The sequence below is a fragment of the Gossypium hirsutum genome, chromosome D03 (assembly GCF_007990345.1).
Source record: "Gossypium hirsutum isolate 1008001.06 chromosome D03, Gossypium_hirsutum_v2.1, whole genome shotgun sequence".
Lineage (NCBI taxonomy): Eukaryota > Viridiplantae > Streptophyta > Magnoliopsida > Malvales > Malvaceae > Gossypium > Gossypium hirsutum.
Genome location: NC_053439.1, coordinates 52,454,045 through 52,478,628, shown reverse-complemented (window position 1 = coordinate 52,478,628; position 24,584 = coordinate 52,454,045). Strand labels below are relative to the sequence as shown.

The following is a 24,584-nucleotide window of genomic DNA, read 5'->3' as shown; positions in this document are numbered from 1 at the left end:
AAGAAAGGTCTTAAAAGAGGACCCTCCAAAACACCACCATGGAGAAGAGATCCTACATTGGTTCCTCCATTACTTAAGCCATTTTTACCATATCTTCACTGTAAAAAAGTTGGGTCAGTGAGAAAGCTGTGGAAGAGATTACAACAGGTAGTTTTTTGTGTCAAAAAAAGGGAAAAAGAAAAGCAAGCTCAAAAGAGTAAAGGGCATTGAGTTGCAGAGCAGATATATATATATATTGTAGATATTAAAGGAGGCAGATAAGGAGTGAATTGAAAATGGCAGGTTATCAACCATATTGCACTTTCTTCTAATTATAGTAAGCTAACACTGTTCAATGTTGGAACCCTTCATGCAAACCAAATATGGATTGTTCAAGAAACTATCCAGCTTTCCTTTTTTTTTATAATGTGATATTTAGCCTTTAATATTTATATATTATCAATTTAGTCCTTATTTTTTAAGCTAAATTTAGTCTTTTTTTTTAAGTTAACCTCACTACTATTTTAAGAGTTAACCTCACTACTAATTTTTTAAATATATTTTAAACAGAAATATTGATTAATACATTAAATTTTAAAACACAATAAGTTTGCATGACAATTTGTGTACTTCATGCTATTTTTTATAATTTTTATTTTTTAAATTATTTGTTGATTTGACATAAAAGATAAATAGTAATATGCCACGCTACTATAGTTAAAAAAAATCAATATTTTAGTAAATATTTTCGTTAAAAAATGATTTCACTTTAAAATGTTAATTATTAAATTTAACTAAAAACTAAAGATTAAATTAAGAGAAATTTTTTGAAAACTCTCCCTCTTGGTGCATAATGCTTCCACAGAATTGGATTCACCCCCCACCCATCCACAGTTAAAAAAGCAAATATGGTAAAAAAAAAAGTGAAGTAAATTTATGTTAATTACTGTTCTATTTTACCATAAAATATATACAGATATTGTTGTCGGCAAGAATTGTTTAATGCTGACTGCTCACCAAACTCATCTACTAATCTTTTCTTTTTCTCATCGTATGGTATGCTTTACTCCACTCGTTTTTTTTTTCTTTCTGTTTGGTTAAAAAGAAAAGAAAAGAAAAGAAAATATAATGATTAGTATAGGACGACAGACACTTTTCTTTATACAAAGAATCTTTGCATCTACCAATGCTTAATAATCATCATACAACACCCTCTCTTTATACATATTTGCACTTTATTCTTGGTTTTACTCATTGAAGTGCTCATTGTTCTCTTTTGAAATTTTCTCAGCTGCCCATTAGCTACCTCCATTAAAATTGTCTCAGCCGGGTCAGTTTTTTGTCTGCTGCGTCTTCTTTTATTTTGGTGCTCTAATATAAATCGGTTGATTAAATTTGAAGTCGAGTGAAATCGAATATTTAAGTAGAGAAAATCGTTTCGATATTATTTTTCTATTCATAAACTCAAAGTTAAGATTATGTTTAAAGGATATTGAGTTCTTTACCATTCGACTTAACAAATGTTTAGGGTACTAAAATAAATCCTAAACAGTAAACTTTAAACCTTAATCCTTGAACCCTGTACATAAAATACATTACTTTTGTTATACAAATTTGAGATCATGTTTAAAGGTACCCAAAAAAACCCTAAACCTCAAACTGTATATATAAAAAAACATTTCTTTTACTATACAAATTCGAAATCATGTTTGAGGGTACTAAAATAAACCCTAAACCTTAAACCCTATGCATAAAAAGGCACTACTTTTACAATACAAATTCAAGATCATGTGTATGGGACATCGAAATAAACCCTAAATGCTGTATACATAAAAAGACATTCCTTTTACTATACAAAGTTGAGATTATGTTCAAGAGGCATCGAATAAGTCTTAAAACTTTATACGTCCAAACAAAATCATACAAAATTAAGGTCATGTTTACGAACACTAAAATAAATCATAAACTTTAAATTCTATACTATACAAATTCGGGACACTGAAAAAAACTCTAACTTTTAAATCCTAAACGTTACTTGTATTATATAAATTCAAGATCATATTTAAATGGATTCAAACTTTAAACTTTATACCTAAAAAAAAAAACCCTTACTTTTATTATACAGAATTGAGATGATGTTTAGAGGGCATTGAGGTGTTTATCAATGTGCCTCATACTTGAGTTATTTTCAGTGACTGTTCCCTCACATGGGGATATTAGACATATAATAATAAGCCATTGTTTTGAGTAAAATTAGATTGTTTTATATTAGATTTTTACATACTGCCAAAAAGCCTTACCTCTTTATGTTTCTTTTACCTGCACCCTCAGTTGAGTTAATTATTTATGTCTTCATCTGTCTAAGATATGAACATTTTTTTAAAAAACAATTATGTACTTTTTTACAATGTGGTCCTATGCCTATAGATCCCATAATTCATGTATATAAAAAAATCATGATTACTTCTATATTTTTGATATTTTATTATTATTTAAGAAATGTTGATTTCAAATTGAATTCCTACCATTAATTCATAAAAAATTTGTAAAAATAGGATGCAAGTCGAACCTTTGAAAGATCAAATTAAATTAGTATGAATTTCTATATTAATTAATTAAAAATTATTATGATTTTTATTTTTCATAATTACAGCTCAAACTCTTTAAAACAAAATTAATTAGAGTCAACTGTTTAGATCGCAATTCTCCAATTAGAATCACTTCTACATTTAAGAATTTTTCAATACTTACGCGTTAAAATAATGATGTGTCACATCATTAAAAAAATTAATTAATTAATAAATATGGGGGTTAATAATGATATGGGGGTGTGTTACATATAATTCGACGGCACGTGTCACAATCATGTGCTTTGTATGATGGTTATGTTACCGTACGGTAGGGGTCCATGTGAAAGAAATCATCATGTGGGTTTATTTTTAGCCCCAACTTTGATGAGCTACGATACGCATCAGAGCCGTCTATACCTCTGGAGAGGGACCACGTGTACGGCCCTGATGGTTTTATAAAAATTATTTTCAGATGTTGACTGTCGGCACACAAAGAGCTTTCAATTTAAAATTAGGCCCCCCACCTCACCGCAAACAAAGGTATAACAAATTCAGTTTTTATTAAATTTGTTATTTAAATATTTTTATTCCATCAACCACATCTTGGCATTGGTGGCAAAATACATAAACTCGAGTTTTTCATACCTAATTGTTATGTATGAATTTTCAATTTTACTATATACATTTGCTTGTTCGATGTGTGAATTGTATTGAGATATACGTAATTTGGTGTAACTTTTATGATCATATCTACTTTTCTTAGACAATATCTAAAATTACTCATACCTTTTCCTTAACCCATAAATAGGAGGATAGTGCGTTTTAGTGCACTTGAACCTATGTCCTCCTGCATTGAAAACAATGTTCATACTAATCGAGTTAAAACTCAATCGACTAACTTTTAAGTTTTAAAATGAAAGAAAAAGCATAATTACTCTCATTTAATTAAATTTACTTTTTACTTTTTTATAATATGAGAACAAGTAACTCATAAATAAATAGATTCAAATAGAGAAAATTTGGTTCGTTTTTCTTTCCAATTTAATAAAGTAAACATTTATCTTAAAATTGGACAAAATTTCTCATCTTAATTTCTTAAATTTTTTGGGTTTACATTAGACATGGAATTTAGCAACTAAATTTAATTTTGGTTCATCTGATGATATGATATTTTGACATTCACTTGATGGATTTAGAGACTAAGTTGAAAAATTACAAAGTTGAGGGGCTAAACGTTGTTTTACCCATTTTAATAATAGGTTATATAATTTGGGGCGTAGTGCGTTTGGGAAAAGTAACAAAAGGAAGAGGGGAACCTTGACGCAACTAAAAAAAGACTAGAGTATATAATAAAATTGAGAATAGTCACGTGGTCAACGACTGTGGGGGATGATTATTCATGGGATTTCGATCTTATTGGTCAATCTCCGTACCATCCACGCCACCCTCTTTTCCACACCTTACGTCACTTTTTTTTATGAGATGTTTTTTAATTCGATATTGCAGGTTTTATTATTTATATTATTAGAATCCATTCTAGTTGGATGATTTGGATCTGCTTATTCATTCGCTACACATAAAACAAATCCTTCCATTTTTATTCAATTATAAATCATTTGATTAAATCGATAATTAATGATGATTGTTGATCTTGGGAGAAAAAAAAGTTGATTAAGTTTTAGCTCAGTTGGTCGATTGAGTCTTAGCACAATTGGTATTAATATTATTATCGATGCATGAGAGGCTATGGATTTAGGAGGAGTTATAAGTAGTTCTAGACGTTGTGTAAAAAAACAGAATCTATAATAAAATTATTAAAAAAAAACCCGGACCCATTTTCGTTTATGTATGATGTATGACCCCTCAAAACAAAATGTATGATGTATGATGATGGGTGAGGAATAATAATACCTTACTCAATGCCGTCAATTTAGTGTAAAAGTTATAACTTTCAAATCATGTGCTACTAACATTTAAGGCAAAAAATTGGCAATCAATGCATGGTCTCTCATATGTTGTTGGAATTATTTCGGATAGGTTCCTAGTTTAGATATCAAATAAGGGTGAAGTTAAAAATTCTTTTAGGAGGTTAAAATTTTCATCCGTATGTATTTTTATAATTTTTAAAAGATTAAATTAAACTTTTATCATTTTTAGGGGAGTCAAAGTGTAATTTTACTTTTATAAATTTAAAATTTTAAAAATTTTAAAGGACTTAAATGAAAAATATAGCCAGCTCCTAGTTTCGTCCCTAATATCAAATATGGTTTAGATTCTAAATAAAATGAAAACATTTAAAACAAATTTATTAGGGAAAACTTGTTTTCTCAATCAAATTTGATTTGAAAATTTATCGAGTCAAGTCGAAAGAAAAAAATCGAGTCATAAATCTTTTTAATTTAAAATAAATATTAAGTATAATAAAGCAAGTTTTATAAAATTTAGGTGACTTAATAATTAGTCGTTGACTTTGTCAATGCATCCATTTCTCGAAATGATTTTAATTAGGTGGATGATATTAGATTTTATATGCATCTTGACTCGAGTTTAGAGATTAGTTATGTTATTTACTTGAATTTTTGTTGTTAATGTTTGTTTTGGTGATTTAATTTTCAAAATTTCAATTATGATTTAGGAATAATAATGTTAATATTTTAATTGAATTTAGAATGTTTAATTTATGTTTATATCATTATTGTTATTTATTTGTGTTTGTAGTTTTTCTTAAAAGATTTTTTTTTCTATTTTCTGATTATTTTTTTAATTATTTTGGATGATTGAAGTGGCGGTCTAACTGGTTCGATGACCTACTGAGTTCTAAAAACATTGTCGTCTCCTATTGAATTTAAATAGAACAATAGTTTATCTAAATTTAATCATATTTAAATGAATTATTTTTTATTTTATGGTAAACCATACCAATCATATTTGAAGTTGATCATTTAAGTCACTCTTCCATTAACTTGCTAATGGACGTCAACATGGGCCGTTAATTTACTTTTCCACATATCCGCTACTATTCAATAATCACTAACTCAACTATTCCTCGAAAGAGGTTGGCTTGGAAGTTGCTTGTTGGGATCTAAGGATCGATATCATGCAAAATGAAGGGTAAACAATGGGGGTGCTATAGCTTTTTCTTTGGGACTCTTTTCGATGCTTAATTTAGGGGAGGAAGATGATGGAAATAAGGAGTAACTGTAAGGTTAAAGAGATGATGAAGGTGAATGAAAGCATACTAAAATCATTTTTAGGATAGGGTTTTTGGGATTAAGGTGTAATTTTACTATTGTATTACATAGAAACTTTACAATTTTTATAAGGATTAAATGAGAATATACCCTTTTTTTGGCAGCAAAGGCCCTTGCCTTTCCCTTTAGCATCGTCCTTGATCATTGCATGTGATTAATTGGAGTAGACACCCCCAGGGAGACAGGACTGTGCCTAAAGCGTTTTTGTTGGTCCCGTTTTCTAATTTGTGAGGTATTTTTTTATATTATAATTAATTATAATATATGGTAAAGATCGACCGTATAAACAACAAGATAATAAAAATGAAAAAGAATTAATATAAATATTTTAAGTGAAAAACTCCTATAAAGAGGAGAAAAATCACGGGCAAAGAAAGTTTTGATTTTTCACTAATTGAGTAAACAAATAAGAGAACACTATAGAGAAAATAAACCTAAATGTACATTACCCAAAACCTTGAATAAAAAACTCAAAATTTCAAGGAGCAAACCGGTAAATAAAACCCTAAATTTCATAAGACACTCACAAAAGGAGTATAAAATATTCTCCATAATTATCACGAAAACTCTCACCAAAACTCATCTGCGACTATATCTTGTCGCCTAAAAAAGAAAGCCCTGTAGTTGATTGGCGTGTCTAAACAAGGAGACAACGGCTCCTTCAAATAGGCTTAGATTAGACTTCTAATCATCCTAAAATATTTCTGGAATAATCAGAGTCCAATTTGGAGAAGAAATTCTAATTGAAGTCTAAAACGTGGTTACCAAATAGGAGAACACGTTGTGACGTCACAACATCTCATTCTTCTCGTCATGTCGTCCTGACATCAGGCTTGTTTTGACATTTCTTCGAATGCTCGTCGACTCTAGTCCAAATACTTGCAACATGTCTAATAAATACGAGTCACACTCCACAATATATATCATCGTAAAAAGAAACTGATATTTGAGTCTCTAATAAAGTATACATATTGTAAAGTAATTTAACAATTATTATAATAATTATATCAAACATTCTTAAATAATTGCACCCATGTGACCGTCCGGGGAATTTCGAGACAGACTCAATATGTTGCAACAAAGAGTCATACATCATCACAAGAAAAAGTATCTTCTTTATTACTTTAATTAAAACAATTTTTTTAAAAAATAAAAAATAAAAATCATTTTTCAATAGAATAAAATTTCAATCATAATAAAGTAATAAAAACCTTCTTTTTTGAAGCTTAGCTTTCAATTATAACCAACCAACCATATTTTATTTTCACTTAATCTCATAACTAATTTGTTTTACTTATTATTTTAATCACAATGATTAAACAAATCTTTAAGCTATTTTTTTTTAGTTATAGTTTTACCAATTTTAATGTTATAGTAGATTGGTTCACTAACTGTCCGTAAATATTAATAGGTTAAAATATATTTCTTTTTATAATCGGGCTTTATAGTTGTAATTTTCAACAAGGTTGTTTTCAAGGTTTGAAATTAGATATTTGTTTTCGAAGTACAATGTGTTTTATCATTACACTCAACCACTTCTTAGTGGTTAAAATATATTTTAATTCTTTGGGTTCTTTATACATTTGGAATTTATTTTATTTTATTTTTATTTTAAGGAATGTAATCTCTTTATTTTTTAGATTTAAAAATTTAAGTCTAATTGTTAATTCTAGTAAATTTTTTTGTTAAATTCTAGTTTATTAATATATATATTATATTAAATGACTTCTATTTTTTTGTCATTTCTTAAGGTATCTACTGGAACGAGTCCAGTAACTAATCATCCGCATTCTGTAGATTAATGGAGTAAATGTTGGTCATGAGTTTTAAAGCTGCTTCATACTCAGGGCGAAGATCGAACCCTGGACCACTGGTTAAGGTAGGAAGTATTATTTTATTTTAAATTGTCACACCAACTAATTTAATAAAAAGAATATGAAAAATATGAGGATTAAATTTTTAAAAATATAAAATAAAAAGTAAATATCACAAAATGAGGTTAATTTTTAGGAGGAAAGTGGGATTCAATGACTTGTTTACTGGGGTGTGTTGAAAAAGTCCTTGGTCTCCAATTAACATTATTTGATTGACCAAAAATTCAAAATCCCATATTTTACCTTTTACTTTATTTTTTTAAAGAAATTCTAATTGCCAATCTTGGTTGATTTTATTATTATTTCTTTATGAGTACAATTATTTTAGTGGGTCCACAAGTATAGTAACATTAGGGGTAGGATTTGGTAACCCATTATTTTCATCAACTTAGAAGTTAGACCTATATATCCCCTAATATTTAACATTACAAAATCTTAAAATGTCCTCTACTTCCTAGGTTGAAATTCTTTCCACAATGGTATTTTCGTCATTTCCAAAAAGAAAAAGGTTTTTGAGAAGAAAAATATTTATTGGTAATGCTAACTTATTAGCCAGGCTTAGAAAAGGTTGGTAATGCTGACTTACTAGGGGCAAAATGTGAATTTTTATTATACTAATTTATATTATAAAATTTAAAGGGATAACATAACAATTTTCCCATTTTTTAAGGCCAAGCCACTGCGTAAAAGGAGGCATCCTATAAAAAGGTAAATTACTTAGTTCATCACCTAAGTTTTTGGACACTTTTATTTTAGTCACCTAAATGAAAAAACTATTGCCATTTCAATAATTAATCGTTTTAACCACCCAACCATTTTCTTATTAATGATGTTTGATGTGGAATTACACTTCATGTCCACATAAGCACTCCTTGCTGGTAAATAGTTTCCAAGTAATCATGTAATTTTTTTAAAATTCATTTTATTTCACCTATTTTTATCGTAAAAAACCATAACCTAGAAAATATTTTTTCCATAAGGTTCATTGTCTGCCTCGTGGGAAAATAGGGAAATGAAATTAAAGCTTCAATGACAACAAATTGGTTTACCCAATGCTATCCCAATGTGCTATTGTGGCTTGCCAACTTCCTTACTCATAGCTGGGGCCATATATGCATATTCAGCCCCTAACATAAAGTTTTTGCCTTTCTAGATCACAAAGAAAACGAAGCAATTTTAGATCTCACAAGAGCACTAGCTTGCAAGCCAGACCACATTTTTGAGTTGCTTTCCATGATTCGAAGGGTGATCATGCATCCGTAGTTAGAGACTATGAAGCAGCCTTATGTCTTGAACCCAACCACTTTGATACTCTTAAGCTATATTGTAACATCCTCGTTATGCCTTGGAGTTAGGAACTGTTGACACCATTTTTTTGATGAAAACGGGGTCGACTTGGATTTAAAAAAGAATGAAAACGGGAGTCGCCACCAATCCTTTTTTGACGAGGTGTGATCGGGTCACCTCAAAAAGTGGTTGTTTTTAATAAATGATTTAATTTTATTAAAACAACAATTTTGGTCTACGAAATTCAGAAAAATGAGTTCGGGAGCCGGTTACGCACGAGGAAGGATTAGCACCCTCGATACGCCCAAAATTGGTACCTAGTTGATTAATTAGTGTCTTAGTGTCGAAAATTGAAAATTTGAAGAGTTTTAAAAAATACGATCCTTAAAAGAAAATCTGATATCGTGAATTGAAACATAAGATTCTCTTGTTCCGAAGGAATATCACATCCAGCATGTTAGGACACGATACTCTAAACCATCGAAACCAAGATCACCTTATAGTTTAATGAAACCATACTTTGAAGCTTTAAGAGGATATTTGGCTATTTAGTCAAACGAGAAATCGAAACCCAACACGTTAGGGCACGTTTTCTCGAGTTTCCAAACGCGAAATATTGCCTTATTTAGAAAAATTTTCCTTTTGGTGTTTAGTGTCAATGCTTGACAAAACAATAACGAATACGACAAGGTGAGCAAAGTAAAGTGAGTAACAACAATGCAATAGGCAAAATGAAATGACGAGGCGATTACATAAACAAAGCATACAAATAAATAAATAGAACTAACATTTAAAAAAGGCACAAGTGTACATGAATAAATAAACAAACACCAAATAACAATGATGACAATAAATACACTTATGTAAAAATGTATATGCATGTATAATTTAAAGCCATAAAATAAGAAATGCATATAAATTATAGAATATGAAACATAGATAAATATATACATATATATATAAAATCGGTAAGTATTATAAAAATAAAAATGTAAATGTGTTATATATATTTACAAATTGTGATAATATAAAATATATGTATGTGAATTATAAAATATGTGAAATATACAAAAAGCATTTTTAAGAATATAAAGAATATATATAAGTATGTATATGATGTAAAATATGCATAAATATATGTAAGTATATAAGAATTATGAAATATGAAAAATATATTTAAGTATGTATAAGTACGTATATATACATATATATGAATTAAGATGTATGTATTTATGCTTATACCTATGTGTACATAAAAATATGAGATATAAAAATATAAAAAAGTATATTTATAATAAATGAAAAGTATGTACGTAAATATATTATAAAAATGTATCAACAATTTGAAATTATGAATATTAAAATATTTTAATATAAATAATATATAAGATGATGACATATATATTTAGCGATATTAAAAATCCATATAACATACATAGAACATATATAGTATATGCATACCTTAGAAATGATAAGAATGATAATAAAACTATTTTCTACACTACATAAATACATACACATATATATACGTATAGACATACATATTTTCATTATATATATACCTACATAGTTTTTTTTGTATTTTAAATTTTTTAAAATTCATACATACATTTTTAAAATTTTTATAATTTTATTCATTTCTTTATTATTATTATTGTTTTACTTTATGTTTATTTATTTATTTATGTGTCCATTATTATTTTTAAAAAAAATATTTCAGTTTTTTTATTTTGTTTATTTACTTGTTATTGTATATAATTGATTTTTTATATATTTATTTTTGTTATTTTTGCTCGTATTATTTTTACTCGCATTATCGTAATTGTTATTCCGTCACATCAACTTTTACCCAAATTCGTAAAAAAGGAAAATTTTGGAAATAAAGGTAATACTCGATACTTGGGATCTTCGAGAGAATTGGGCCCTAACGTGCTGGGTTCTAATTTTCTGTTGAATCTAAATACTCGAGAATGCTCTTTAATAAAAAACATAAATAAAAACTCATTATCGGGATTTCAATATGTTGTGTCCTAACGCATTGGATATGACACGTGGTTTTCTCGATATGAGGATTTTTCGAAAGTAAAGGCAATATTCCGTATTTAGAAAATTCGAGAAATCGTGCCCTAACTTACTGAGCTTCGATTTTTCTCGTTGATTCTAAGTAATCGAATATCCTTTTAAAATTAAAATAAATGATGTTTAAATAAAAAAATGAAAGGCAAGCTTACTCTAAAAAATACGAGGTGTCGTGTCCTAACTTACTGGATGTAACATCTTGTTACTTCGAGATAAGAAGGCATTTTCCATTTTGATTTATTTGAGTATTTTTAAAATAACACGATATAAGGAGGGATCATATTTTTAAAGTTCTTTTCGAGTTTCTAATTTTCGACATTAAGACACTAACTAATCAACTAGGTACCAATTTTGGGCGTTACGAGGGTGCTAATCCTTCCTCGTACGTAACCGACTCCCGAACCCGTTTTCTGAATTTCGTAGACCAAACTCATTGTTTTAATAAAATCAAATTGTTTATTAAAAACAACTGCTTTTAAAGGTGACCCGATCACACCTCATCAAAAAAGATTGGTGGCGACTCCCACTTTCGTTTTCATTTTTCAAAACCCAAGTCGACCCCGTTTTTCAAAAAAATGGTGTCAACAGCTTGGCGACTCCACTGGGGACAATAAGAGAGTCAAGCCACGTGTTGATTATTTCTTGTCTTTTTGTCGAAAGTTGAAAATTCGATTTAAATTTACGATCCTCTCATTGCATCTATTTTGTTTTGAGTTATATTTTTTATCGTGTTCTGTATTTTATTTTATACCTCCGCACATTGCATTGCATGACCGCTGGTCATACCCTTTTAAGTGGGAGTGAGAAACTACGCCTTCGTGAGGTTTTCACCTCCGCATGGGCTAGGGGATCGCTTCCGGAATACATCTGTACTTATGTCTTCGTGAGGTTTTCACCTCCGCATGGCCATAGGGAAATGTATTCCCCTGAACTGAACTCGGTCCATATGAGCCTATAATGGGTGAGGATCGAGGAATATGCTGGTTCAGGTACCCTTACTTTAGAACCAAACCTCATGTAGTGAACCTTAGGAACCCACCCTAGGTAGAACCACTTCGAACCCCTAGTATTCACCCAAATAGGTGTTCTATTTATTCTTGCTTGCTTTTGCTTTGTACTAACATGTTTTCTTTTGTTATGATTGCATTGCGTTTTCATCATAAAAAGAGGTGTTGATTCACGTTCGGTTGTTAAATAGAGAGCTTGTCATAAGGAAATGAGTTTCTTGATAAAGTGGATAATAATACGGTTGTCCGAATATGGTCCAAGAAAACATGATAAGAGAAGGATGGTAATTTAATGGAGGACTACACAACCATTGCTCCGTTGCCTGAGAATTCAAGATGACAAAGATTATTTGAGAGCTGCTGAACTTTCTTAAAAGAGAAGCCAACGAGGATCACGAGATTGAGTGAGCAACGAGTCACGGCCCGAATCAAGTAAAATGGAGATAGAAGCGACGTCCCTTTTGAAGAATTCATGAGACTTACCTTAACGCTCGATTGAAGAAGAGGATCGAAGGACTCCGCCTACGAGGGCAAAACTGTATATATCCATTTTATGTAAAGAGATTTGTTTTCTAGTAAAGTTGTTCTAATAGAATTGAATCAAGAATCAGCGTCTCTTTTTGCATTCATGCATCTGCATTACATTTTATTGCATGCATTTTTTTCATTCATTAACATTACATTTCATTGCATACAATAAATTTCCTAAAATCCAAAAGTGCATTGAGTTCAGAACTCTAGTACAGAGACAGATAGATGATGAAGATTTGGAATTCTCTGAAGATATCGATGGTATGGAAAGGAAAGGTGTTTGTGCCTTTGAAGAAGAACTAAAAAACGAAAAAACCTATCATTTTCTAAATCCCTAGAGGTGTTCTAAACAACTGGACTGTGGAGGAGATTTTTGTAATTTTTAGGACCATTTCAGAGTAATATTCAGAACACTCTTATTGCTCTAAGCCTGGGAGCAATAGAAAATCCTTTTGTGAAAAAGGCACATGTCCATTATTCTTTATTTCAACGAAATGCATCTTTGTGTCTTGTTTTGGCAAACATCCTTTTGTTCCTTCCATTTCATTCATGCTCATACTACACAGATAATTATCCTTGGATTCATTTGTTCGTTGAGTCTTCTTTCGTTCCTATAACAGGTCTCTAGATATCAATGATATGAGCGACACTGCTATTGACTCAGAATCTCCTTTTGAGCAAGATATGTGTCCAGAGGTACCTCAAAACTTTGAAGACGATCGAGACTGTAGCTTATCTCCTGATTGTTAAGGATGGTAGAACAAGTCGAGAAACAGATCTTGCTTTACAAAGAATCAGTGAAAATTGTGAGCTTAAGAGAAGAGAAAAAGTTGATTATCAGAGCCTGTATCACCGCGGAGACAAAGCGAGATGTCATTCAATGATGTTTTCACATGACCATACCAAGATATGCCTGAGCTACTAAGACGTGCGGACACTGTTGAGGCTAAAAAAATGTGTTTGAGGAACACATGCATTGATATTGTAATGGCCAAGTGAATCATGAAATATGGGTACTGCTGGTCCACAATGGAAGGGGATTGCATCAGTTATACCAAGAAACGCCACAAGGGCCAAATTTACAGAGACAAGATTTATGTGCTTCATTTATCTCTTCATGTTATGACTTTTCCATCGACTTTCTCTATGAGGGGCATGGATGTCATTGGGCCGACCTCACCAAAAGCTTTTGGCGGTTATCGATTCATCTTTGTGTTCGTCGATTACTTTATCAAGTGGGTAGAGGTTGTTTCATATGCCAATATCATAAAGTCGACACTCGACAAATTTCTTGAAGAATCATATGTGAATGAGGAATGCCAAAAAGGATCATATTAGACAATGCATTGAATTTGAACAACCGCACGACATCAGAAGTTTGCAGTCTGTTCAAGATTAACACTATATCGCCTCAAAATGAACAGTTCAGTGGGGGCAAAAAAAAAAAAGAAAAAGTAAAAAAAAGAGAAAATAAAAAGAAAAAAAAACAAAAAAAACCAAATAAAAGAAAAACCTCTACTGGAGCAACTCAGTTCTCACTAGTATATGGAATAGAGGTAGTTTTACCCATCAAAGTTGATATTTCTACCCTTCAAGTCTTGTCAGAGCTGAATCTGGATGAAGCAAATCCAAGCCCGATATGATCAGTTAAATTTGATTGAAGAGGAAAGATTCAAAGTTATCCGTCTTGGTCAAAAGTACCAAAAATAAAATACGCGAGCTCACCAAAAAAAGTTCGCCCCAGAGAATTCCAAGAAGGGGACCTGATGTCGAAGAATATTCTTGCCATACAAAAGGACTTCAGAAGAAAATAGATGCCAAACTGGAAAGGACCTTATGTGGAAGGCCTTATCTGAAAAAGCGTTGATATTGACAGGATGGATGGCAAGAACCTGCCTAATCTCGAGAATTCTGATTCAAGAAATAAATACTTCATTAAAAAAAACGAAAAGAAAAATGAAAAAATGAAAAAGAAAAAAAAGAAAAAGAAAAAGGAGAGGCCAAGGCGAAAACCCGCAAAGGGCGCCTTGAGACCAAAGGGTTTTGAATTGAAAACCCATGAATGGGCAGTTCAAATTTTGTTCAAAGGTGGGGCATGCGGTAGTCTCGCCCTTTCTGAATTAATAAGAAGGAGAGATGCTACATCTTGGGGCATCAACAAAGCCTTCTAGGACTTCTAAACACATATCAAGTTCAAAAGGGTCCTTAAGAAGTTTGGGGCAGAGAAGCTCATGCTACGATATCTGGGGCACCTATTTCCATTTTATTCATTTTTTGTATTTTTGACAAAATACATCATCTTGATTAATTTATTCTCATTTTGTATTCTAGCAAAATTTGCTATCCTGATTAATGTGTTCATTTAGAGCTTTGCTCTCAACAAATTTTCATCTTATCCACTGTGATAATATTTTCCATCTTATTCATCTCGTATCTCAGCAAAATTTGCTATCTTGATTGATTTGTTTGTTTAGAGCTTTGCTCTCAACAAAATTTCATTTTGTCCATTTTGATAATCTTTTTCAAGCATTTTTCATTGAAATAACGATTAATGGACTGACAATACACATGCAGAAGGAGTTCTGCATATTACTCTGAAAGTTTCTAAATAATACGAGGACCTGAAACAGGACTATTGTTTAGAACTAACCAAACCTAAGGGTTGGAAACATTTGAGAAATGATAGTCTAAATAGCGACTATTTCTTTGGGTTTTCTGTCAGAGGTACTGGCTGAACAAGAAGGCATCAGCGATAGAACCTTGATGAACAATGAGGAATGACAACCTAAGCATTAGAAATGGATCATTCTCATTACATTCTACAAATATAATACATACACATCTAGTTAGGAGCATTTGATTCATTCTGATCATGTCATCCTAAACACTAGGCATAAATAGGTCCATGAAATGGATTTTGCAGGTCATGTTCCCCAGAGAACAGATCAAAGAAACAAATCCTATACCCCTGAAGTTACAGTGGGATGGATTGAAGTCATTAAAGCAGATCTTGTCTTCATGTATTGGCGTGAAGTAGATCAAAGATAACAGGTCCGGTTTTCCTATATTGGTAGGAAGGGGATCGACGATGCAGATCTTGTCTTCCTATATTGGTGGCGAAGTAGATCGCAGAAAGCAGATCTTGTCTTCATGTATTGGTAGGAAGTAGATCGAAGAAAGCAGATCTTGTCTTCATGTATTGGCGTGAAGTAGATCGAAGATAGCAGGTCCTATCTTCCTATATTGGTAGGAAGTGGATCGACGACGCAGATCTTGTCTTCCCATACTGGTGGCGAAGTAGATCGCAGAAAACAGATCTTGTCTTCATGTATTGGCGTGAAGTAGATCGAAGATAGCAGGTCCTATCTTCCTATATTGGTAGGAAGTGGATCGACGACGCAGATCTTGTCTTCCCATACTGGTGGCGAAGTAGATCGCAGAAAACAGATCTTGTCTTCATGTATTGGCGTGAAGTAGATCGAAGATAGCAGGTCCTATCTTCCTATATTGGTAGGAAGTGGATCGAAGATGCAGATCTTGTCTTCCCATACTGGTGGCGAAGTAGATCGCAGAAAACAGATCTTGTCTTCATGTATTGGCGGGAAGTAGATTGAAGATAGCAGGTCCTATCTTCCTATATTGGTAGGAAGTGGATCGAAGACGTAGATCTTGTCTTCCCATACTGGTGGCGAAGTAGATCGCAGAAAACAGATCTTGTCTTCATGTATTGGCGTGAAGTAGATCGAAGATAGCAGGTCCTATCTTCCTATATTGGTAGGAAGTGGATCGAAGATGCAAATCTTGTCTTCCCATATTGGTGGCGAAGTAGATCGAAGAAAGCAAATCTTGTCTTCATGTATTGGCGTGAAGTAGATCGAAGGTAGCAGATCCTATCTTCCTATATTGGTAGGAAGTGGATCGAAGATGCAGATCTTGTCTTCCCATATTGGTGGCGAAGTAGATCACAGAAAGCAGATCTTGTCTTCATGTATTGGCGTGAAGTAGATCGAAGGTAGCAGATCCTATCTTCCTATATTGGTAGGAAGTGGATCGAAGATGCAGATCTTGTCTTCCCATATTGGTGGCGAAGTAGATCACAGAAAGCAGATCTTGTCTTCATGTATTGGCGTGAAGTAGATCGAAGATAGTAGGTCCTATCTTCCTATATTGATAGGAAGTGGATCGAAGATTGCAGATCTTGTCTTCCCATACTGGTGGCGAAGTAGATCGAAGAAAGCAGATCTTATCTTCATGTATTGGCGTGAAGTAGATCGAAGATTGCAGATCTTGCCTTCCTGTATTTGGCAGCGAAGCAGATCAAAGATGGCAGATTTTACCTCCATGTGACTACAGTGGAGTACATTGAAGCCGATAACTCTATCTCCCTGTATTTGGCAGTGGAATAGATTGAAGATTGCAGATCTTGCCTTCCTGTATTTGGCAGCGAAGCAGATCAAAGATGGCAGATTTTACCTCCATGTGACTACAGTGGAGTACATTGAAGCCGATAACTCTATCTCCCTGTATTTGGCAGTGGAATAGATTGAAGATTGCAGATCTTGCCTTCCTGTATTTGGCAGCGAAGCAGATCAAAGATGGCAGATTTTACCTCCATGTGACTACAGTGGAGTACATTGAAGCCGATAACTCTATCTCCCTGTATTTGGCAGTGGAATAGATTTAAGATTGCAGATCTTGCCTTCCTGTATTTGGCAGCGAAGCAGATCAAAGATGGCAGATTTTACCTCCCTGACTACAGTGGAGTACATTGAAGCCGATAACTCTATCTCTCTGTATTTGGCAGTGGAATAGATTGAAGATTGCAGATCTTGCCTTCCTGTATTTGGCAGCGAAGTAGATCGAAGATGGCAGATTTTACCTCTCTGTGACTACAGTGGAGTACATTGAAGCCGATAGTTCTATCTTCCTGGGCAACAGTGGAATAGATCGAAGATTACAGATCTTATCTCCCTAAGCAATAGTGGAGCAGGTCGAAGATGGCGGATTTTACCTCCCTGATTACGGTGGAGTACATTAAAGCCAGTAGTTCTATCTCCCTGGGCAACAGTGGAATAGAGTGAAGATTGCAGATCTTGCCTTCCTGTATTTGGCAGCGAAGCAGATCGAAGATGGCAGATTTTACCTCCCACTGATTACGGTGGAGTACATTGAAGCTGGTAGTTCTATCTCCCTAGGCAACAGTGGAATAGAGTGAAGAGCACAGATCTTATCTCCCTAAGCAGTAGTGGAGCAGATCACATCCAGTCTTATCTCCCTAAGTAGTAGTGGAGCAGACTAAAAACACAAATCTCATTCCCATGGAATCGTAGCAGAGTAGATTGGAGTCATATCTCTCTAAAGATGCCGTAAAGAGGATCAAAATAATAAGACGAAGTGGATTGGAGCAGTACCCAAAAAAGCCAAGCCTCGGCGAGACCAGATAAATTTGGTCCTTCTTAGTCTTTGCTCTGTTCTCGTTACACGAAAACGAGCAAAGAGGGGCAGCTGTAGAAGCCCAAATTTGCTGGCCTAGTAAAAATAATAACCCAATCACAAATGGGCCCAAAAATTAAAAACCTAGCCCAAACAACATTAACATTTTCAGCAGAAATGAGTAAAAGAAACCCTAGGAGCCGCATGCCTCGGGTGGCCTCCTCGTCTGCCACCCCCAGCCACCAGGCACCTTCATCGCACGCCTCTGCCATCGCCTGTACCAACGCGTCTGACACCTGCAAAACGAGTAACACGCAACAACAAAAGAAACAAACAGCAAACAGACAAAAAATAGAAATTAAGAAGTTGTTTAGATTGGCTATAAAGCCAAAAATGAAAGACTTGTAATCGGCTTCTTCTCTTGGACAAATCTGGAGAAATAAAAAGAAAGAAACAAAGTTTTAAGGATTCTCTTTATTTTCAATCTTTCTATATTCTTTTACCATTATTTTTTTTATTATTGTTTTTTTTATTTTTGATAAACGAAAATAAAAGGAGGAAAGAAATACCTGGGGCGCCCTTGGCCGTGTCGTCGGAGCCCTCTCCGTCGCCGAAATCGGCTCTAAAGGCGGGGCCAAAAGGTTCTTTCTCTCGGTATTCAGGCCAAGCAAGCTCGGCCTCTGAACAGGATCTGAAACGGGGCTCAAAGTAGCCCCTATGTGCAGCGACGGCCACCGTCCAAGGCGATCACGACGGTGCATGGCAATGGCCTTGTTGGCCGGATCTGGAAAGGCTGAGAGGGAGAGACCCTTGGCTCTCTGTTTTTTCTTTCTAAAAGTAAAGGAGAGGACTTTTTTGTTTTTTTGTTTTTTTTTTGTTTTTTTGTTGTTTATAGAAGCTAAAGCGGCGCCATTTGAGGGAGAGACCCGCGCCTCTTTGCCCTAATGGGTAATTTTCACATTTGGTCCCTCCATCTGGCGCTGAGGTGCAATTTGACCTTTTTATTATTTCCGATTTTGGCCATATAATTTGGCGCCTATTCCAACCTAGTCCTGCGCAAAACGATGCGCATAAGGGAAGGGGAATTTTCACAATCGGTCCCTTGATTTTGAGCACGTTTCATTTCAGTCATCGGCGATCCCTTTTATTTATTTACAGTTTGGACCCCCGGATTTTGATTTGATTTTAATTTCATCCTTTAGTTCATTTAATTATTTTTTTTTAGAAAAGGGGAGTTCCTCTATTATTTATTTTAAGTTATATATATATTTATTATTTACCTAATATCTTTCTTTTTATTTGTATTATTTGATTTAAGTCATTATATATGCACATACATATTCTTTTTATAATTTATATACATGTACATATTCTTTATTTATTTTAAATATATATTTTTTATATTTCATATTTTCTACATGCATATGTATATACTTATATATTTACATATTTTAATTCATATATTTATAAATGTATGTACATACTTACGTTATTTTATTTTTATAACATACATATTTATATTTTTTTTGTCTTTATGTAATATATATACACACATGCGCATGTTATTTATATATATGTAATTATATTTTCATATTTTATAATTCTTATACATACACATATATATACGTATAGACATACATATTTTCATTATATATATACCTATATAGTTTTTTTTGTATTTTAAATTTTTTAAAATTCATACATACATTTTTAAAATTTTATTCATTTCTTTATTATTATTATTGTTTTACTTTATGTTTATTTATTTATTTATGTGTCCATTATTATTTTAAAAAAAATATTTCAGTTTTTTTATTTTGTTTATTTACTTGTTATTGTATATAATTGATTTTTTATATATTTATTTTTGTTATTTTTGCTCGTATTATTTTTACTCGCATTATCGTAATTGTTATTCCGTCACATCAACTTTTACCCAAATTCGTAAAAAAGGAAAATTTTGGAAATAAAGGTAATACTCGATACTTGGGATCTTCGAGAGAATTGGGCCCTAACGTGCTGGGTTCTAATTTTCTGTTGAATCTAAATACTCGAGAATGCTCTTTAATAAAAAACATAAATAAAAACTCATTATCGGGATTTCAATATGTTGTGTCCTAACGCATTGGATATGACACGTGGTTTTCTCGATATGAGGATTTTTCGAAAGTAAAGGCAATATTCCGTATTTAGAAAATTCGAGAAATCGTGCCCTAACTTACTGAGCTTCGATTTTTCTCGTTGATTCTAAGTAATCGAATATCCTTTTAAAATTAAAATAAATGATGTTTAAATAAAAAAATGAAAGGCAAGCTTACTCTAAAAAATACGAGGTGTCGTGTCCTAACTTACTGGATGTAACATCTTGTTACTTCGAGATAAGAAGGCATTTTCCATTTTGATTTATTTGAGTATTTTTAAAATAACACGATATAAGGAGGGATCATATTTTTAAAGTTCTTTTCGAGTTTCTAATTTTCGACATTAAGACACTAACTAATCAACTAGGTACCAATTTTGGGCGTTACGAGGGTGCTAATCCTTCCTCGTACGTAACCGACTCCCGAACCCGTTTTCTGAATTTCGTAGACCAAACTCATTGTTTTAATAAAATCAAATTGTTTATTAAAAACAACTGCTTTTAAAGGTGACCCGATCACACCTCATCAAAAAAGATTGGTGGCGACTCCCACTTTCGTTTTCATTTTTCAAAACCCAAGTCGACCCCGTTTTTCAAAAAAATGGTGTCAACAGGAACAATATTAAGTTGGGTCAAGAATATTAGAGAATTTTATAAAATAGATAAAATAGGAATTTCGAGTAATGGTATAGAAAGTAGTTAAAGCTGGTAGAAAATTAGAAATACTTTCGAGATGAGAAAAATTAATTCAAGGTATTAACTTAATTGTAGGAGAATGGAAAATGTAGGGGTAAAAGTAAGAAAATCAAAAGTTTAAAATGATTACATTGAATTAGAGGAAAAAGGAGGAAGAACCAGAAATGAAATATTTACCAAAGTAAAGTATGAATCATGCATGGTATTGTAGAGAAAGTTGAAGGACTAAATGATAATTACTTAATTACTTTTGGCTTGTACATAGGTAATGTTGGTTATAAATGAAATGTTTTAATGGACCTAAATGTAGAACTTGGATACTTTTTTTAATCTTAAAAGTTTAGCCTTACCAAAAGAGTTTATGATGAATTATATGATTATTGAAATTGAAATTGAGCTTATGTGGTTGAATTGTGAATTGGATTGGTTGAATTTTGAGTTTAGTGCAGGGACTTAAGTGATATAGATTTGAAACTTAGGCAAAATTTTCCCTTAATTTTTCAAACATCGAACCATAAAATGGTATCTATACTGTCAAGGGTATCAATACTTTGAGGAAGGTATCGATACTATGACAAGGGTATCGATACTTTTGATTTTTGCTAAACTTTTCCAAACATCGATGCTTAATTTGATATCGATACCAAGCAAGGGTATCGATACTTGGGCTAGGGGTATCGATACCCTATAAAAAAGTACTAATACTTTGATTCCAAAAAGTAGCTTTATACTTAATAAAATGATTTGAAACAAATTGTTACTCGAAATTTTACCGGAATGAATTCAATATAGAAGATTAATTGAGAAGTCTAAGTTTGTTACATCGCAATATTCATTAAATAAATCTAGAGTAACAAAACACATCTGTTGTTGCTTTGACAACAAATGTAGCATCCTAATACCTTGACCTAGTGGCCGGATCGGGCAAGTAGGTCAAAGAGCAATAGTGAGAAAATCATATCCCCATAAATCATTTCCTCTCTTCATTGTTCATTGCAGGCAACCTGATTTTTGCCATCATTTTTCTTTTTTTGTTCGATTACCAAAAATGGGACACCGTTATTTGTGGACATGTCCTTGGAAAATTTAGAAGCATCGCCATTATTTTTGGATGAGGTGACTGGTCGGTTGTCACACTATTGATCGTGAAGTTTCATGAAAAGATTCGAGTAACGAGATTTCATTTTGCTAGGATCAAGCTCCTTGAAAGCTGAAGAATTCGAAGAGATGTAACAACATTGATGAAGTAGAAATGCCTCGTCTTAAACCCTTGTCGAGTATATATATTTGTTGCTGCTGAGGCTTCAATTCGTTCCCCTATTCTCTCACGAGGTAGACAATGAACCTTATCAGGAAAAAAAAAAAACAAATTTGAGTTTAGGATTCTTACTTTACAGTAAAAATAGGAGAAATAAAATGGATTAAAAAATACACATAATAACAGAGAAATTATTTACCAACAAGGAGTGCTTATATGGACATGACGTGTAATGCCACATCAAATGTGGTTGGTGAAAAAACGATTGAGTGACTAAAACGATTAATTATTGTAACACCAATGATTAAATTGAAAGTTTTTTATTTTGGGTGACCAAAATAAAAATACCCCAAAAGTTAGGTGACCCACTAAGTAATTTACCCTAAAAAAGATGTCCTTATTTAAAGACATAATAAAATAAAGATATGTCATTATTTTTTAAAGACGTAAAATATATCTATATAAAATTAGCTCTCTAACTCAATTTAACTAAAATTAAATTATTTTGAGAATAAAAAAAATTAAAATTTTCAAAAATAAGAGACGAAGGTTGAAACTTAAGGTTGATTGAAAAGAAAAATGATAAATATTAAAATTATACATGCAATTTGATCCAATGTGCATTGTCATATATGAACATTAATTTTGTGCGATTTTATACATAAAATTTTAATTTGGTTCAATTTTCATAAATCACTAACAGTATTATGAAATTAGCATCATTTTATGTTGATATATTTATACACAGACAAAATTATATTCATTCAATGTGAAATAAATTTATGTATTCATTTTTTTAAATGTATACAATTGAATCAAAATTAAATTTTCATGTATACATATAAACCACAATTCAAGTTTCACGTGTATAGTTACATTAAATCAAAGTTCATGTATCAAATTGCACATTAAATCAAAGTTTATATATAAATTTGATATTTATTTTCATCAATTCTCAAAATTATTTTCATCAATTCTTTACCCAATGAAGAACAAGGAATTAATTTAATTAATTGTAACGATTTTTTTCTTTTCTTTTAGCTTAGCTTGAAAGATTCGAGATTATATAATCAAAATAAATTTAAGTTTCGTAGACTATTATTAAATATGTGTTATTTGATATTGATTTCATTAAGGATAATTTGGAAACATCAGTCATTAAGGATAATCAAGTCAAGCTAAGTTTGAGTTTGGATAATTTTCTAGAATCGAAACATCAGTCGGCCAAATTTTTAAATATCTCTATTTCAAAAATTCAGATTTTTCAAATTCAGATGTTATGAGTTTGAATCAATTTCTAGTTACTCATACAAATCATATGAGCTCGGATTAAATATATTGGAATGATTAAGTAATTATCATTAAATCAAATTGATACATATTAATCAAATTAAATTTTTGGGTTCGGATTCGAATTTGGAATTTAGATGTCCAACCATGGCCACAACTGAGTTGCTTATGGGTTGCTCAATTTGTCAGCATAGGATTGCATAATTTTCTTGTTGAAAATTGTGTCCTCCTTTTGCTATCTTTTACTTTTTAAGTTGTTGGGATTGGGTCACAATGACTCACAAACCTTGACTTTCTAGCTGAGAGATAATATATCAGTCTTTTCTTGCTAAAGTTTTTAGTAAATACTATGTAGTCCTTGTTTCAGATCTTATTTCTGTACCAATCACATATCAAGTTTTGGTTAAAATATGCTTATAGTCCCTCTACTTGTATTTCTAAGAATTTAGTCCTCTTTACTTTTTAGATTTCAAAATCCAGGCCTAACTGTTAATATTGTTAATATTTTTTTAGTTACAACATCTTTTTTTTTTCATCGCATGGCTGTTAAGTGAGTAGTGTTTTTTATTTCAAAATAATACAGCACCAAATTTTACAAAAAAAAAATAACAGTGTTAATAATTAAACTTGAATTTTAAAATCCAAAACGTAGAGAGACTAAATTCCAATTCTTAGTCTACATCTACCGAAATTAATATATATGTTCAAACTCAGCATTAAAATGTGGTCATGGTAAAAAACTTATTTTCATCTCTTTAAAAATTATAGATCAATAAAATGATAACATTATATTTTGACCCCTCCAGATTTATAATTTAATCCCGTGATCTCAAATAAAAATTTTTCCTTGATATTATCTACCACATGAACCACTCCAAGACTATTAAGAGAACACACATATATAGTCTTTCTCTATCAAACTATATTATTTTATTTGTAGAAACAAATTCAAAACAAACTAAACTACAAATTATTTGAATTCAAAGCAATTCGAACTCGAATAACTTGCATTAGAAGTAACCAAAGTTTGAAATGATTTAAATACATAATAATTTAACTTTGAAATTTTTGAAAGTCAAAGATCTGAAATTCAAATGCAATAAAAAAAAACCCAAACTGAATCTAAAATAACCCTAACCTAAAATAATAGCGTAGCCAACGTTTTTGACTTGTAATGTTGTAATGTTGT

At 31.8% G+C, this 24,584-nt stretch overlaps 1 protein-coding gene across 2 annotated transcripts; it reads right to left on the bottom strand.

Annotated features, from left to right (window-relative positions):
- Nucleotides 1-18,040: 18,040 nt before the first annotated feature.
- On the bottom strand, nucleotides 18,041-19,147 carry LOC121215601 (uncharacterized). 2 transcript variants are annotated; one of them, XM_041090518.1, is made up of 2 exons: nucleotides 18,581-18,904; nucleotides 18,041-18,307 (listed from the first exon to the last, which is right to left on the bottom strand). In XM_041090518.1, exons 1-2 carry the CDS (start codon nucleotides 18,770-18,772, stop codon nucleotides 18,056-18,058), a joined length of 444 nt encoding a protein of 147 aa, XP_040946452.1. In that variant the 5' UTR covers nucleotides 18,773-18,904; the 3' UTR covers nucleotides 18,041-18,055. The 2 variants fall into 2 exon arrangements, 1 of the variants encoding a protein (XP_040946452.1); XR_005911539.1 differs by lacking the exon at nucleotides 18,041-18,307 and adding an exon at nucleotides 18,314-18,442 and having other exon boundaries at nucleotides 18,581-19,147.
- Between the last annotated feature and the right edge of the window lie 5,437 nt (nucleotides 19,148-24,584).

What these genes read in the sequence shown, in the direction of transcription:
- LOC121215601 (XM_041090518.1), bottom strand. Translation starts at nt 18,772, where the DNA reads ATGCACCGTCGTGATCGCCTTGGACGGTGGCCGTCGCTGCACATAGGG. An exon ending in CACGGCCAAGGGCGCCCCAG is followed by an intron (nt 18,308 to 18,580) that starts GTATTTCTTTCC and finishes CTCGTTTTGCAG; the next exon opens with GTGTCAGACGCGTTGGTACA.